Below are 17,458 nucleotides of genomic sequence, written 5' to 3' on the forward strand. Positions count from 1 at the left end.
CATGTTGTGGAACAGTTTAATGTGGGGTGTTTATGTGCACTTACCTGTGAGAAATAGTAGACTGTTGGTTGGGGGCATAGTATTACAGGATTTATGGGCATTTAAAAACTAGTGTTGGCACTACCTGGCTCCATATATGACATACAATACTGCGCAAATGTTTTAGTAAGGGTCATTAGTTAGTTAGTTATAATAGTTATAATCAAAATAAAAAAATAAATACAGTAAATAGGAATATACATGTCTCTGAAGTATAGGGAGTTTGTGATTTAATAGAAAATGAATCTACCAATAAATGAATAAATCTCGAAATTTTAAGTCAAGTTTCATCAATATATCATTACCCTTGCAAGACAGGATCAGCACCTGGCCAGAAATTCTTTATTTTGTTGCACTCTTGCACATCTCATTAAAAAAAAAAAGGGTATCGTACTGAATCTACTATATTACATTCTGTACTTTGCGATGTGTCCAGGTGTTTCAAAGGACATCTTGTACTCCATCTCGTCTGGTGATCCTGACGGCTACTTCACCGTGGACAGTTCCTCCGGTACAATCCGCACCGCTCTGCCTTTAGACCACGAGATCTGCTCCAGCCTGGAGTTGGAAATCCAGGCGCGCTCGGGCTCCCCCCCTGCTTATGGGACGACCAGAGTCAGAATCACCATCTCAGACGTCAACGACAACGCCCCGATTTTCTATCCTTCATCCTCGGAATCGTTGCTCCTCCCCGAAATCACCAAAATGGGATCAGTCATCTACCGCATACAAGCGTCGGACAAGGACTCGGGTCACAATGGGCAGCTGAGCTTTGACTTGGTCTCTGCTGGGGCCTCTGGGAGCACCGGACAGAGGACATTCGGTGTGGACCGGGGCAGTGGCGAAGTGCGTCTTATTGGGAGTCTATCTTATGAAAGTGTTCCGCGTTATGACCTTCAAGTTGTTGCCAAAGACGGAGGGGCGCCCCAGCTTAGTTCGACCTTCACCCTCGTCGTCCACATACAAGCTCAAGATGCACAAGGCCCACATTTTGACACTCTGACATACCGGGTCGAACTCAGAGAAAATTCGCCTCTTAACACTCGCTTCCTCCAAGTTAGAGCTTTAAACAGAGAAGCTTCAGGAAACGGTGGTTCTGCATCTTCCGCATCTTCGTCCGTCTCTTATCGACTCAGACCGGACGGGGATGCGGCAGGATTTGGGATAATGCCCGATAGTGGCTGGCTCTTCGTCCGAAGCTCTCTGGATCGTGAAGTTAAGGACATGTACCTTTTGACTGTCCTTGCCACTTCAGGACAAGGGGGCATCGGGAGAACAGGGAGTGCCACGGTGAGGGTTACAGTGACCGATGAGAATGATAACGCGCCAAGACTTAGTCAAGAGAGAGTGTTTTTGGCGGTGGGGGAAAATCTAATGGCCGGGACAGGCTTTGGAAGAGTGTCGGCGACTGATAGAGACTCGGGGCTGAACGCGAGGCTAAGCTACAGACTGCTGCATCCGGATAAACACTTTCAGATCAACGCTCTAACAGGTAATGGCCAAAATACCTCTTTTCATAATATCTAAGTGAATCGCATTGCTTACAAATGTTATATTTTTCATCTAGGGGAGATAAGTACTCGTCTAGCCTTGGACAGAGAGCAGCAGTCCAGTTACCAGCTGGTTGTTGTGGTCCAAGATGGCGGCACGCCCCCGCGCAGTGCCACAGGGACAGCTCACATCACTGTCCTGGATGAGAATGATCACGCACCGCTGTTTTCTCATGTGAGACCAGACAGAGAACTGCTCCTACAGGTAAGGAAATGATGGGCCTTCTATTTATACCTTAATCAATGCATCATTAGAGTTAGCATACAGTAAACAAGTGCAAAGAATAGTTCCTTAAAGGGATCGTCATAGTTGCCTCTGCTATGTGTAATGCATCGTTTCTGTAGGTCAATGAGGGGCTTCCATCTGGATCTGTGATATCAACATTAACAGCCAAAGACCCAGATGAGGGGGAAAACGGCACCATCTTCTACTCCTTATCAGGTAGACCCTCGTTATTTTTAACAATCTCACTTTCTTTCTGCCCAATCCCATTCAATGCTTTATATTTTTCTTTCTAGGCCCCAGAGCCGAGCGTTTTTCCCTGAACCAAAACAGCGGTGAGTTGAGGACCTCGTCTCCTCTCAGATGGGCCGAGCGCTCTGAGTACTCCTTCATTGTCACTGCTGCAGACCACGGGACGCCTGGCCTCAGCTCCACTTGCCAGATACGCATACAGGTAGGACAATAGAAACACAGCGATGCATTTTTAACAGTGGTGAAACTTCTTTTGTGGGAATATTATTGTGTCAGACAGAAAGAGGTTGACCTTTTAATCATTATTTTGACCAACGTAAGAGTAAAATTCCCTAAATATTTGCAATTAAGATTAAATTAACCAAGAAATGTATTTATTTTATTGGGACACTGCATGTTAATGAACATACATGGGAACATACATGGGACTCATGCCGGATTGTAGCCATGGGCTCATTTCCATCTATTGTCCCCACTCGCACTCTCAAACACTCTCTCACTCAACCTGGCCTATTGTACATGTTTTAGTGGTAGAGGAAACTAGAGTCCCCGGAGGAAACCTACGCAGACACGGGAGAATAGGCAAACGCCACACAGAAACTGTGAAGCACGAGCGCTAACTGCTGCGCCAACTAACTGCCACGCTACAATGTGCTTGTAGTTCAACTAAATATGTTTTCTTACCTGTAAATGAAACTGCCCCCTGAATTGCAAAAGACAATTATAAAGTAATACAGAAAAGCTTGTGAGGAAACTAAATCTTTGCCTGTCCAAACAAGAGATTTATCCAATCTACTTCCTGCTTCCTGCTCAAAAGGTTAAAGAGGTAACCGAAACCCGCTGGTCCACGGGAGGCTGGAGCATGTCTGGACTGAGTTACAAATCTGGGCTTTCTTCAGGCCCTGTCCTTCATATCAACATGTCCTATCAAGAATATAAAATAGTGGAAGTGGAAGCGTTTTTGCAGGGTGGTGGTGTGCTTTAAGTTCACTGTTTTTAATGTGATTTGATCGAGGAAAAGGGTTCGCTAATTACAATGGGTGTGCATGCTCTCAGTACTTACGTGTTTCCTGCACGCTTGTGCAACATTGAGATTAGACAGAAGGGGAGCAAGCACCTCTGAATCAAACGCTCCCAGATGAGATTTGATGGGAGCCATCTGCATCAAATCACATCAAGAAGAAAAGCAATACGTCGCAATACATACGGTAGCAGCCCGTAGGACATACAAGCACTGAGTGTAAAAACATATGGGTAACGTTCCACCTTAATGATTTTTAGATTGCACTTCACTAAGCAGTGCACATTTTTGCATAGAGCTACTTTTATAGTTTGCATACACACTAAGCAGGGTAAGAAATTCCCCTTTAACGTACTGGCCTAAATATTGTGTTTTTTTATGCACAAAACCTTAGAACATTTGGGCAAAGCTCTTAATTTCGTGCACACTGGATGCAAAATAGACAAGTTAACAAAGTAGAGTCATTATCCCAAATTATTTCCCTCTTTTACATCATGCAAACCAGTTCCCTTTAGCCAACAACAACTTTGTGTCAATGTGTTTGAGAGCCTAATGAAATTACAGCTTGTTAACATCTCTGTCCATTTGCTGTCTGCGCACCGCTTTGATCTATCCTTCAAGTTTTGTATAAGGCGCTGCTTAGTGTCTACTCACTTTTTGACACGGAATGGACCCTCATCAAACCTGACTAGCAATATGGAGAACACGCTTATTGTTAATTTGACTTGGAAAATGTATTCCCATCACAATCATTATAATTTAGTCATAGTTCGCAGATTTTGCTCTTATCTCATAGCCAAAATTCTATAACCACAGTGCTGGTTTGCCTGTTGGCAAGCTTGTATAAAATGTCTTCATGCAGAATTCCTATGAGAGTAATTATAGTAATAAGAATAAAACAGAAACAGACTAAAGCACAAGGCTATGCTCAGGGATGGGCTGGGAAGAGATTGATATAGACTCACTGTCTGTGAAATACCTAAGGTAGTGTAATCCAACAACATGCATGACACTGAACAGCATGTTGATGGGATCCAATAAACAAACTAGTACAAATTGTTACACTTTTTGAAGAATTATGGCTAACACATTTCTTCAAAAGCAAAAAAGTGGTTGGTGGTTATATTGTTGCTTCACACAGTAAAACGCTCACCTGCTCCTTCTTTCAGGTTCTCGGTTCATCCAAATCCAACCCCAAACCCAATATCTTATCCATGATGCTCAACATTGTCGAAGGAGCCACCCCGGGCTCTGTGGTCGGCTCAGTGCGATCCCGTGACCAGCAAAACACCGCGGAGGGTCAGGTGACTTATCTGGTTGTGGGAGGCACCGACCACGACGGGACATTTATGGTGGACCGCCTCAAAGGGGACGTGTATTTGGTGAGAGAGTTAGACTACGAAAAGGGCTCGAGGTACACTCTTCAGGTGGAGGTGTCCAACTTCTCCGAGGCGTATCCCAGCAGCCACCAGGTGCAGCTGGACATCTTCGTTCAGGACAACAACGACCACGCCCCCCACTTCACGCAGGACCCCATTTCCATCGTGGTCCAGGAGAACACCAAACCAGGGGCCTTTGTGCATACTTTCCAAGCCATAGACCAGGTCTGTCATAACTTTGTAATATGTATACATTTCAGATATTAAAAGAGGAAACGGATGCATTTTATTCATATATCATAAACAATGTTCCACATGGAAGCCCCTCAGCCTAGATTATCAGGTCCTGCTACTGCTGGCCATACAGCAACATATTTTGTGAAGGGGAGTGAAAAAATTCTACTCTAAATTCTATTCTAAAATTTGCAACCTATTTCCACCTAGTAATTTCCCATGCTAAGACAATTTACATTCATATCACCCACTTTTCCAGACATTTTTTGCCCTTCAAAGTTTTTCCTCTTGTGTTGCTTCTATTACATTCAAAACAACATAGTAATATCTTAATATTTAAAAAAAGGATACATACATTGCTGATTATTAGGAACATTTGTAGATTTGTAGTGAGATAAGCAAGTACGATTTTATTTAAACACTAACGTCTATTTCCCCGTTCCCCGCTTTACAGGATGGCAGCGGGCCCAACAGTGACCTGCGTTACTCCATAGAGCACCAGTGGCCTGACACAGCTGACCTGTTGACCCTCGACCCCGTCTCCGGAGTCCTGACTTTAGGCCAGAGTCTGGACCGTGAGACCACCCCCTCTCTTTACCTTGTGGTGCGTGCGACAGATCAGGCCTTGGAGCTGTCCCAGCGCCGGTGGGGTTCGGTCACGGCCAGGATTTTTGTCCGGGATGAAAACGATAACGCCCCAGTGTTCAGCTCCCCCTCTGCCGTCAGTGTCATGGAGGACCAGCCCGTGGGGTGAGTTTATAGCAGTTCAAATTTGGACCTTGGCCCACCAGTTGAAGACCACTGATCTAGAGAATGAACATCCATGCATGAGAAAGAAAACAAATCTAGCCTTGAAGAAGAACTAAGTAATTTGTTTACTTTAATAAATCCCTTTCGTCGTCCCTCTGGGGGTAATACAAGTGTTAATGTTATGATTGGGGGGTCTTTCATCTCCCCTGGTGTCTCTGGCCAGAAAACCATGCTTGCAACTTTCCCTGCTCCAACCCGGAGGCGCAATACACACTAATGGAATCACAAAGAAGAAGCTAACAGGCTAATGGGCAAAGCTAACTGCGGGCTAGCGCCACTTTAACAGTATTTACGGCCAAGTTTGAGTGACAAAAAATATCTCCATTGTGTAGTTGGATGTACAATATCCCTCTCTCCTTTTGTCTTTTCTGTCAGCGTAGTATTTACTCTCACGGACAATTAATGAGTAAAAAAACGTAACATGCTACGACACCTGCAGTGGTGGTTATGGCTTCTCGGGGCATGAGTTACTTAGTTCTGCTTTAAAGTAATTTCTAATCACCTGCTTTATATTTTTGCAGTTTTGTGATCCTGTACGTAATGGCCCGAGATGACGACGAAGGGGAAAATGGCGTTGTATCGTACAGGATTCAGGCAGGCAACAGCGCTGGTCGCTTTAGCCTCAACCCCAACACCGGTGAGCCTTTTTTCACAGTCTGAGAATCAATCTAAAAACATCATAATATCATAATACAATGATATAAGCCAGATTTTCCCCATAAATATCCAATTTACACCCCATCAGAGCTGCATAAATCGACATATAATTTCCTCACTGAATGATTTAACACAAGCTGTAATGCTGAGTGCTTTATGTGTGAGGTTTCATTGTGGATATATAGGCTGCAGTGTGATTAATAGATAATCAGCCTCTTGAGTCAATATTTCCATTTAGACGCGATTTTAAAAGTATGTACACTGTCAGGACTGCTAAAACACTAAAAATCCCATACCCAGCACTACAGAATGAAGTATTAAGGTGTATTGTGTGTAGATTTGCTCGTGGGAACCAATCTTTATTTGGGCTGGGGAGCTGCACTGCCTTTGATATCCTATATGTCCCATTATAATCTCTTCATCACTCGCGCAAGGGTTCCTGGGTGGTGTGGCCGTGCTTCACTTTAGCTGAAATAAGATTAGGTACACAGTTGATGCCTTTTCCAGATGGCACCAAGTCATCGACGTTATAAAATCTTGAGTTCACTTGTGGTTGGTTTCCCCAAGCTTTCCCATGTTAAAAAACTGTAGGTTAATAATAGCAGTAATAGCAGTAAAAGCCGATTAGCATTTAGCGAAGACATTTACCAAACCACTTTGCTAATGTGTGGTGTATCATTAGCCTGGTTAGTTATATGTTTTCTCTGCCAATGTGAAGTTGTGCTATTAGAAATTACAGCCGCTCAGAGAGTTTCACAGACCACTTTAAAGTTTAGAGCCTCTTCTCTTGTGGTTTTGAAGTATATATGTTTTATTAATGCTTGGAGGAGATTTTGCCCTTGGCCTTACATAAGACCTGTCATAGTTACAGTCTCCAGCTGGAGCTTTTTACTGCAAATAATATGGATGTTGACGAAATGGTGCAATGTGCAAAAACTATTTTCATTTTTTTATTGTTGGTTTATCTTCTATCTATGTCATTAATGTCAGCCAGATTTGGAGAAATTAATAGTTGAATCTCTGGCAGGAGCCATTTTCTATAGTTAACATTGTTGCCCATGGGAAATTAGTATAACATCTTTTAAATTGCACTATGCAAGACTTGTAGTTCCAATCGTTTGTGAGTGTATCCTCTATATAATGTTTGTCTTAGGAATCAGTTTTTTTTTTTTTCCGGTTACACCCAGCCATTCTGACACCCCCCCCACTCCAACATTGAGGTCTAATTGTTGGAGTGGAGGCATTTCCATTCTTTATCAAACGTCCCAGCCCGTCCCCCTTTGTCGGAGTGGTGACACTTTTGTCTTTTGTGCAACGTCGTGCCATTCCGACACACACGAGAATTATTAAAGCTACATGGGCCTTCTAGAACTAACCCTAACCTTAACTTAGCCCTAACGTGGATGGTGGAGTTTACAAACTAAACAGGCTACGCTCAAAACTATTGTTGGAATAGAGGTCGGATTGGCGGGATGTCGCTATGGAGGGTTGTCGGAATGACGGGTCGACCCCTTTTTTTCCTAGATGTGGAATGTAATTTGTTTTGCTCAGTCATATGCACTTAAAGTAAGTTTATTATGCAATCAGACATTTGAAATGAAAAATCTCCGCTTTACTCCCTGAAAGGAACAAGCTGAACTCAGCCCTAAGAATAAATGACATGTTATCAATGTGTTAGAAAAGTAAGGAATGAGTTTGGATCCCAACAGTTTATTCTAAAATAATTAATTAATAATTCAGGTACAGGGTTTTACATTTTTTTTAAACTAAATCTGAGAGTGTTAGCAGTAGCTCATCTTAAAGAATTGATCAAGAGAGAAATTTCAAATAGGCTTCAGCCGTCTAACCTTCTTAAAGCAATACTAAGTAACTTGTTTACCTTACTAAATCCTTTCCGTAGTCCCTCTGGGGGTGATGCAAGTGTTGATGGGACGATTGGGGGGTCTTTTATCTCCCCCTGTTGTCTCTGGCCAGAAAACCATGCTTGCAACTTTCCTGCTCCGACCCGGAGACCCAATACACACTAAAGGAATCACGAAGAAGAAGCTGACAGGCTAACGGGCAAAGCTAACTGTGGGCTAGCCCCACTTTAGCAGTATTTTCATCAAGGTTTGAGTGAAAAATATAGTCTACATTGTGTAATTGGGTTGTGGCACAATGTACAATATCCCTCTCCCCCTTTGTCTTTTCTGTCAGCGTAGTATTTACTCTCAAAGACAGTTAATGAGTAAAAAAAAACACATGCTACGACACCTGCAGTGGCACTTATGGCCTCTAGGGGCATGAGTTACTTAGTTCTGCTTTAAGTTGATGATGTCTTTTAACCACACTCGGTCAAAGCCACAGATGTCCTTGCTTTGATGTCTTGCTTGCTTGCTTGCTTTTTTTAATCAAAAGTATACTTCTGCGCTTTGACTCCAGAGCAGAATAAAACTTAAAATATTCTCTCTATCTGATATAAGCAAAGTTCCGCAGAAACTTCAAAGCAGCACAGAAGTCTCCGCCTGATATATGTGTTTGGCATTCAGCAGCTTTTATGACTTATAATGGCCTCTCCTGTATCGTTCACTTGCTTAACCCTGGACACTGTTGGCAGCAGTGTTCAGATACACACTTCATGTTTCCTATCACTTTGGCTGACCTCTCTTTGTATTTGAGGGAAGGACAGGGGCGAACACATAATACATTCAAATAGAGAAAGAAACGAAACAGAATGAATGGTTTATGTAGCCAATGATGTATAAATCGTAATACTTCTCAGGTTATTAGGCCTCGCTGGGAATTAACTATAATAGCATTTTATCCCTGTTTGGCTCTGTGTGTCACTGTTATTTGGAAAACCTAAATTATTTCTATAAAAAATAGCTTGATGTGTCACAAACATCAATTTTCACTGGAAAGACTCGTAAAACAAGGTAAAATTGCAGATTTTTGTTTAACTGCGTCTTTCCGCTTATCCCAAATGCCAAAAAATGCAATGTTGAAGTCATGACCTAAATGCCCCTAAGCGAACATTTAAATAAACTCCTCTTCTCTTTCGCAGGCTCTCTGTCCATTCTCAAACCCCTGGACCGTGAAGAGCATGAAGTGTACAACCTGACCATCGTCGCAGAGGATCACGGGATACCTCAGCTGTCCACGTCGCAAGTGCTGAGCGTCCAAGTGATCGATGTGAACGACGAGGCGCCGGTTTTCCAACGAGCACAGTTTGAGACCGCGGTGATGGAAAACAAAGGGCCAGGGACCACAGTGATGACGGTCACAGCCACAGACCGCGACCAAGGTACTTCAAGTCTCAATTACGTTTATTCACCGAGGAGCTTTGGGTGTATGTGGGTTACTAATAAGGTTATGGGCAGGAAAAAAAACATGGGTATTTGGTAAATGAATGTAAATAAATATTCTTTAGGATGTAAGCCAGGTCCAGTTTTGTCAAAATGTTCAAAATGAGTCGATTGTTTCTGCAGTTTTTATATGGCTGGCAGCAACAGTAGTGAGTTTCTTGTTTAGAGGGGCAATCAGTGTAAATAAATGCAGTGTTACAAACATAAAAGTGGCTGGATTTTTTACTTATTGTGTAGTTATTAAAAAACAACAACATCTTTCTCTGGGAAAGACTTGAAAACCAACATGCAATAAAAGGTTATTCGTAGACAGAGGAACCGCGGGCTAAAGAGCTAATGAAAGCAAATTAAAAGTGTGGTTACTGACACACAGAGCTTCGATTCAACAAGTCTAATTGGGTCTTTAAGTGCGCTGCCGAAGCCACATTGGTTGGTTTTATTAAATGTTGTGTGTTTTTTTGAACGCAGGCTCTAATGGCCATGTGACGTACGGCGGGCTGACAGAGGAGGGCTTCATTATCAACCCTGTAACTGGAGTCATCACGACGACCAGAGAGCTGGACCGCGAGCACGAAGACCACTACACTTTCACAGGTGAGAATATGAGCAGGAGAATACAAGCTGCAGGCAACACATTCAACAGGCAAAACTGTGTGAAGCTTTCTTTATGGGGCTGGAGGCTTCAGAAAAGGCTTCAAATGATGCTTAACCTTCCTCCTTAACCAAGCTCTTCTCAGTTCAGCTTTACCCAAATCTAAAAGCTTCTCGACTGGAGAGTCAGTGTAACACCTCATTTGAAAGACTGACAAAACTGATCGTAACCTTTATTGTCACATATTTGAAGAGTTTTTGTCTCTTTTTTTTGGTCGTTTTGTAGGTTTTTTGCATGATTTTTTCAATTTTTTTCAATTTTTTAATAGCTTTTTTTTTAATCATGTTTCTGTCACTCTTTTGTCACGTTTTTGTTGTGTTATGTTGCTTTTCTGGCGTGTTTTTGTCGCTCTTTTGATGCTTTGTTGTTGTTTTTTGGCACTTTATTGTCGCAAATTTTTTGCTGCTTTTCAGGCACATTTTTGTTGCTCTTTTATCGCTCTTTTGTCACATTTTTGTTGCGTTTCCTTCCCGTTTTTGTCGCTACTTTTTTCAAGAAGCTTTTAGATTTGGGTAATCTCAAACTGAAAATGGGCTTGGTTCAGGTGGGTATTAAGAGGTTAACTTACGTCAGTTTTTACAACTTCTCGCATCGGTTTTAAGCTGCAAAAACATGTATGAAAACAGAGATAATTGACGAACAACTTTACTTCATGTAAAATAAAAAGGCTTGTTTCTACCATTGGATATCAGTTTTGTGAGTAGCCCAGTCAAACCTTTGCCGTTATATTGTAATGACATCAGTCAAAGATAGATATTTTTTTAATGTTGCGTACATTGTCTCCTCAGTCTACGCCAGAGATGGAGGGATGCCGTCTAACTTCGCCAAAGCGGTGGTTGTTGTGGAGGTGCAGGATGTGAACGATAACGCCCCTGTTTTTGCGAAGCTGTGGTACGGTCTGGAGGTGCCCGAGAACCAAGCACCTGTTGAACTGTGCGTCCTCAAAGCCACAGACCCCGACCTGGGCTCCAACGGACAGCTGGAATACAGGATCACTGGTAAAAACAGATATTGAATTGAGATACAAAGTGAAGATAGTGACTTTGTTTTGTGTCCCAACAGAGTGAGCATTTATCCCTGTATTTTAGTCTGAATTTAGCTCTGGGTACTATAAATGACTGACATTTCTTGTTATAAATCTGTGCTGTGTTACACTTTTTCACAGTGGGTCTGGAGTCAATTTAGCCACATATGTGCAAAGTTGGCCTGGTCTTCTTATCCCCCTTTCCTTGCATCTTTCGTCACTCATTTTGTAAAAACATCTTGTCATTCTCAGTGTTCTTTGCCCGTATTCAGGTGGAGATCCAGATGGAGACTTCCAGCTCCATGCCAACACAGGAGCTCTGTCCACCTCGCGAGCTCTGGACCGGGAGACCACAGCGGAGTACAACCTGGAGGTGGTGGCTGCAGACAAGGGCAGCCCTGCCCTCAGCACCACAGTCACAGTCAATGTGCGCGTGCTGGACGTCAACGACAACAGCCCTGTTTTTGGCCGAAGCAGCTACACGGTGGACGTGTCTGAGGATGCGACAGTGGGAACTCCTGTTTTGGAGGTAAGGAAGTATCTATAAAACCCAAATGTATTTAAAATTCATGTTGATAAGACTCACAATGCTAATGTTCTCTGTTGATCTAATTTCCAGGTCAAAGCCACAGATAAGGATGAGGCGTTTAATGGGAAGATCCTGTACTTCCTGAGTAAGGAGGCGCACGGGGCCTTCACAGTCGATGAAAACACGGGACACATCATCACCTCTGCTCCTCTGGACAGAGAGAAAGTGGCCACATACACTTTCCAAGTGCTCGCTGTGGATCTGTCCCCGGCTGAACCCAGAAACAGCTCTGCTCAGGTATGCAAGTCTTGACGAGAGGATGTAGTGACATTCAGCCACCCAGCTTCCTTCTTATAAGTGGTTTAGTAATACAGTGTATGATATGACCTGTGTTGGGCAAGTTACTTCACAATTTTAATATATTCTATATTGTGATTAGAGCTTTAATAATGTAATATGCTTGTATTGCATATTACTGTTTCAAAAATGTAGCTGAGTTACGCTACTTTGAGTTACTTTTGAGTTACTTTTGAGTTACTTTTGAGTTACGTTTGGCAAAAAATTAACTGAAAGTTGTAGTAAGCAATAGTGCAGTCAGAGATTTCCTTTTCCTTCTCTTTCCCCATTGTCTTGTGTTTTGTTTTGACGACATGACACAACATGCAACTGCAGATCTTAAACACCAGTGTTCAACATGATTTGGGGCTGCATTTATTTATTTATTTTTGGGGGTTCATACAGTTAACTACACTTGTAACTCGAGTAACTTGAATTGTAATGACTAATACATTTCTGTAAGTAATATTTTATATTCCTTAGTTACTGAAAAAAGTAATATATTTGTGTAACTCGTTGCTTTTGTAATACGTTACCCCCAACATTATGTATGAACACCTGCATAACATGTAGCCCTATGCAAAACAAACAGGCATAACACACTTTCTATCATATAGTAAACAGCATTAACTCTATTACCAAGTTATGTTTGAGTTAGGTTAGTATTTGTTACCCATGACTTGTTTAAGGTTGATTTCTTTTTCTTTCTTTGGCCACTTTTCAAACTCACCACTTGAAACAATCAACTACAAATGACCTGGGTAAATCATTCTAGCATATCAGTAACCATAGAAGACAAATGATTATTGTTGTCTAATACTACAATGCGCCAACAAGTGCATCATTTGCCATAATATTGTTCCTAATTGCTAGTTTTCTAGATGACTATAGAAAACCTTCCAGTTAAAGTGTCTTTCTCTTTCTCTCTCTGTCTGTTTAGGTGATAGTCACAATCACAGACGTCAACGACAACGCCCCATTCTTCCTCCAAGACCCTCTCATCATAGAGGTCTCGAGTAAACGCAGTCAGCGTGTCCTGGCCACGATGAAGGCAGAGGACAAGGACTTTGGAGCGAACGGCTCCGTGTTCTACCGTTTTGCCACACCGGTCAGAGGCTTCGGCATTAACTCTCTGACAGGAGAGATCCAGGCCACCGAGCCCCTCACCGGTCTCACTCAGGCCCAGAGGACTCTCATCGTGGAGGCCATGGACCAGGGCAGCCCGGCTCAATCCGCTCAAGGCGTGGTGGTCATCTTTGTGAAGGAGGTGGAGTACAGCGGGATTAAATTCTCCAGAAATGCAAGAGATGTCAACATACAAGAAAACGCCTCAAAAGGTATGACATGTTTTGAATTAACAATCAATGTTGCTGCCTATACATTTTGTCCACCCAAGATTTTAGTATGTAATTGTGTCTTCCTGGCCAGTTAATGTATTATTTTTATTCTCTTCGCTCTTTAGGCACCGCTGTGTTCCAGGCTGTGGCCCAACACCCCGATGGCTCCAATAGAGGCATCAGCTACAGCCTCTTCAGTGGAAACCGAAAGCAGTCCTTTAGGATCAGCTCCTCAAGTGGTACGTTCAGTTATATGTTTGCATAAGATAACAAGAGAGTAGAGCTGGCTACCGTTCATTTTATTTCAACACTAGTACTGTAACCAGAAAAGAAAGATCTGCAAATTTACAATATCGAGTTAGTCTCCAATGTGAAGAAATGAGGGGAAAATGGGGAATAATTTGGGGAAAATTGGGGAGAAATTGTGGAAATTAAGTGAAAAATAGTGTAAAAATGGGGAATAATAGGGAAAATATTTGTAATAAAAAAATTCAAAAATTGGGAAAAATGAAAAAAAAAATGGGCGAGAAGATTGTAAAAAAAAAAAAAGGGACAAAATTTTCACTTTTTTCGATACCATTAGTACCTAAACTTAACCATACTGGTACTGTTTAATGGTACCCAGCCCTACAAGAGAGTTACAATAATGTAGTACAACATAATTTGTGTAACTCTAATGTCTGTCCTCCAGGTGAGATCACAGTGGAGAGCTCCATAGGGCTGGACTTTGAGGACTCTCCTCGGCTGCGCCTCGTGGTGAAGGCGGAGACCGTGACCTCCACGACCTTCATGGCCATAAACCTGATCCTCCAGGACGTCAATGACAACCTGCCGCGGTTCCAGCTGCAGAACTACGTGGCCTACATTAGAGAGGCGCAACTCTACGAACAGCCGATTATACAGGTGAGTCAAGTCTATTCATTGGTGGAGCGATATTAATTTTCACACTCAACTTCATTCCTCCCTCGTCTCTCCTGCAGGTGGTGGCTGAGGACGTGGACCAGGGCTCGAACGGTCAGGTGACTTACTCTTTCCAGAACACGGCTTCGTTCGGGGGACTGTTTAAAATCGACCCCACGACAGGAACCATCACCACGGCAGCCATCATGGACCGCGAGATCTTCAACCAGACCAAGTGAGGACAGATCGGCAGCAGAAATGACCCCCATACACCGAGCCTTTATGTGTTTCTTTAAAATGAGGCGTGCCGGCGAGCGAACAGAGCAAGTCTTTTAGATCACGGAGCACATCTATTAAAGGGAAAAAGTTTGATGTATCACGTTATAAATCATACTCAGTCAGACGTTGCATGTTGAAATAGCTGGTGAGGAAGTGAGCATAATCGGCTGAAGACTGAGGCAGAGCATACTTGCACACCAGATGCACAAGACCAGACAGACAGACAGACAGGCGACTTTTTGAACTATTTATATCGTATATCAGTGGTTTTCAATCGTACTTGGAAGGTCTAATATTTCATGAGGTGATACTGTGTGTGAAAAGTTTTGGAACCACAGTTTTATATGATATTATTCATGTTTTTTTTTGTTTTTTTTAATTCACAGATTAGTCGTTACAGCCACTGACAGAGGATCTCCTCAGTTGGCAGGTTCAGCAACATTAACAGTGATTATTGTTGACCAAAATGACAACAAACCAACGATTCCACTTCCCCAAGAGATTCGCATCCCTGAAAGTAAGTTCATTCACACTGGCTTTTACTAAAGCAGAATTTTGGGCACAAAACAACTTCATGAGCAACAATGTACAGTAAATATATAACTTTCAATATTTTGCATTGTTTTTCTCAGACACCTTGATTGGCACAGAGATCACCTTGGTAACGGGTAATGATGTAGACTCCAGTCCGGCCCTGTCTTACTCCTTGAAGCTGGAGCCCACAGCGTTAGGGAGGTTTGGGATCCACCGCTACAGTGGCAGTGTGTCCCTCACGGCCCCTCTGGACTTTGAGGTCAAGACCTGGTACACGATCACCGTGAGAGCCTCGGACAGCCGCCACGACACTGAGGCCAACATCACCATATTAGTTGAGGACATCAATGACAACATGCCAACCTTTACCAATGATCTGTATCAGGTAATCATCCATTTTATTTCAATTTTACTCAGTATAGTCGATGTGTGTGTAGCCAAATCTGCCATATCAAAATGGGTTAAAGCAGAAAAATAATGAAGGTATAACATATAAAAATAATGGTTGGCTTGGTTACAAACACTGTAAAGCATCAATGTTTGAGTTCACAAAACTTATCTTCTCTAAAAGTTATTTGACATTAGGTTTCGAAGGTTGATTGTAATGAGATGTTAAAATATTAAATATTCCCTTTTCAGGTGACACTGCCTGAGCACACCCCAGCAGGAAGCCCAGTCATCACAGTAACAGCCACTGACAGAGACTCGGGGGACAATGGGCGCATCACCTACAGAGTCATGTCCTCCACACAGGAGGGCTTCTACATCGACCCCAATAACGGTATACATAACATAATCCTCTCTGACAGTTTAGCTGTGCGTTTTAGCTGTCTCATGGTTGTACTCTGCATTCAGCAAATGTTTCACCACAATATTAGTAAGTGCAGTCTCTATGTGTTTATGCTTGTCTGCTTGAAAGACAATTATAGTGGTAAATAGTACATTGTCTATTCGAACGCTCAACGATCATTATGAACAGCAGATTTAATTTGAGGTTCATCCAAGGATTTAGTTGTGGTTTATTCATGATGTCGTTTTATGCTGATTTAACAGAAATCTCCAAGCGTGTCTGTTGTGAGCTACTTTATGTGAAATGCTCCATAGATGCTTACTAGTTTCATCCAAACTGTTTGGAAGCATCTTGAATTGATAGCATCTTTCTAGCGCTGCAGCTGTTTGACTCTCTTCCGCTTATCTTTGCACAGGGACTCTGTTCATCAATCAGAGAGCTGAGTTCGACCCTGAACGTCCCTCAGTCAATATCGTGATTGAAGCTTGTGACGGCGGCTCTCCTTCTCTGTCCTCTCTCACCACGGTCCAAGTCCAAATCGTTGACGTCAATGATAATGCTCCTTTGTTCCACCAGTCTGAGTACAGGTCAGCCAAAAAACAAATTTATTCATTTATTTCCTGCTTTATTATGCTGTCCCCTTCAAAATGTCAGCTTTAAATACATTTCCGTGTGTCTGCAGGGCGACTGTGTCTGAGGACAGCTTCCCAGGGGCCACAATTTTGACTTTTGAAGCGTTCGACAGCGATCTCTCCCGGGACAACTGCGGATTTGACTTTGCCATCGCCAACGGAAATGAGGGTAACGCCTTCCAGATTGAGAGCAGCGTCCGCTACCTGGAGGGGCGGGGCTTCCAGACTGTCGGGACCCTGCTATTGGCCGAGGGTCTGGATTTTGAATCGAGGCCGCTGTACAATCTAACCGTGGTGGTGTCGGACCGCGGAGTACCTCAGAGGAGTTCCAGTGTGGCGGCCATGATAGCGGTCGGGGATGTGAACGATAACCCGCCGGTGTTCAGCAGAGCGGACTACACTGTGGCGCTGAGCGAAGGGGCTTCTGCCGGAACTGAGATCATACGACTGACCGCAACAGGTGAGAGAAACATAATACGTAGTGGAATGTTATTGTATGTTATCAGGAGAAGGTGCATCATGGTTCAGTTCTGTAGGGCACTCATTGACCTGGGAGCCTTCTACTATTGTATTATTTTTATTACCTCCAGGAGTTGTTCATGGCTCCAATATTTATTTATACTGTCATTTCAAATTTCGCTAAGCATAAAGCATATTGTCGATTCTCAGCATGTGGTTTGCCATGTCTTTCTCAATATATCAGTTTATTGCCTTTGCAGATTTTTGGCAACTGTAAAATACATGCTGTTGTACTCTAAATTATAGTGCTGTGTTGTATCACTCAGATTTAACGTACCAATCAGATTTTTTTTTAACTCTTTGGGATTAGCAAAAAAAATCCTCTTCATCTATTTTCTGTTAACAACATTAAAACACCAGTCACATTAGTATCCTTGAACTATTTTGACTCTATTTCTAAAATGTTGCCGACCTTGA

At 42.7% G+C, this 17,458-nt stretch overlaps 1 protein-coding gene across 1 annotated transcript in view; it reads left to right on the forward strand.

Annotated features, from left to right (window-relative positions):
- The window catches only part of dchs1b (dachsous cadherin-related 1b), a 100,058-nt gene that overhangs the window by 78,028 nt on the left and 4,572 nt on the right, over window positions 1–17,458 (forward strand). The window contains exons 9-29 of the mRNA XM_079566919.1: window positions 476–1,531; window positions 1,607–1,794; window positions 1,935–2,031; window positions 2,109–2,266; window positions 4,255–4,689; window positions 5,153–5,448; window positions 6,030–6,145; window positions 9,209–9,448; window positions 9,978–10,103; window positions 10,950–11,159; window positions 11,458–11,714; window positions 11,805–12,011; window positions 12,991–13,387; window positions 13,513–13,626; window positions 14,079–14,290; window positions 14,368–14,522; window positions 14,953–15,083; window positions 15,199–15,485; window positions 15,740–15,881; window positions 16,306–16,477; window positions 16,573–16,982. Of these exons, the coding sequence (XP_079423045.1) occupies window positions 476–1,531; window positions 1,607–1,794; window positions 1,935–2,031; window positions 2,109–2,266; window positions 4,255–4,689; window positions 5,153–5,448; window positions 6,030–6,145; window positions 9,209–9,448; window positions 9,978–10,103; window positions 10,950–11,159; window positions 11,458–11,714; window positions 11,805–12,011; window positions 12,991–13,387; window positions 13,513–13,626; window positions 14,079–14,290; window positions 14,368–14,522; window positions 14,953–15,083; window positions 15,199–15,485; window positions 15,740–15,881; window positions 16,306–16,477; window positions 16,573–16,982 (5,406 nt within the window). The remainder of the gene's footprint in view (window positions 1–475; window positions 1,532–1,606; window positions 1,795–1,934; window positions 2,032–2,108; window positions 2,267–4,254; window positions 4,690–5,152; window positions 5,449–6,029; window positions 6,146–9,208; window positions 9,449–9,977; window positions 10,104–10,949; window positions 11,160–11,457; window positions 11,715–11,804; window positions 12,012–12,990; window positions 13,388–13,512; window positions 13,627–14,078; window positions 14,291–14,367; window positions 14,523–14,952; window positions 15,084–15,198; window positions 15,486–15,739; window positions 15,882–16,305; window positions 16,478–16,572; window positions 16,983–17,458) is intronic.

Source organism: Gobius niger, assembly GCF_951799975.1.
Source record: "Gobius niger genome assembly, chromosome: 11".
In the NCBI taxonomy this organism is placed as follows: domain Eukaryota; kingdom Metazoa; phylum Chordata; class Actinopteri; order Gobiiformes; family Gobiidae; genus Gobius; species Gobius niger.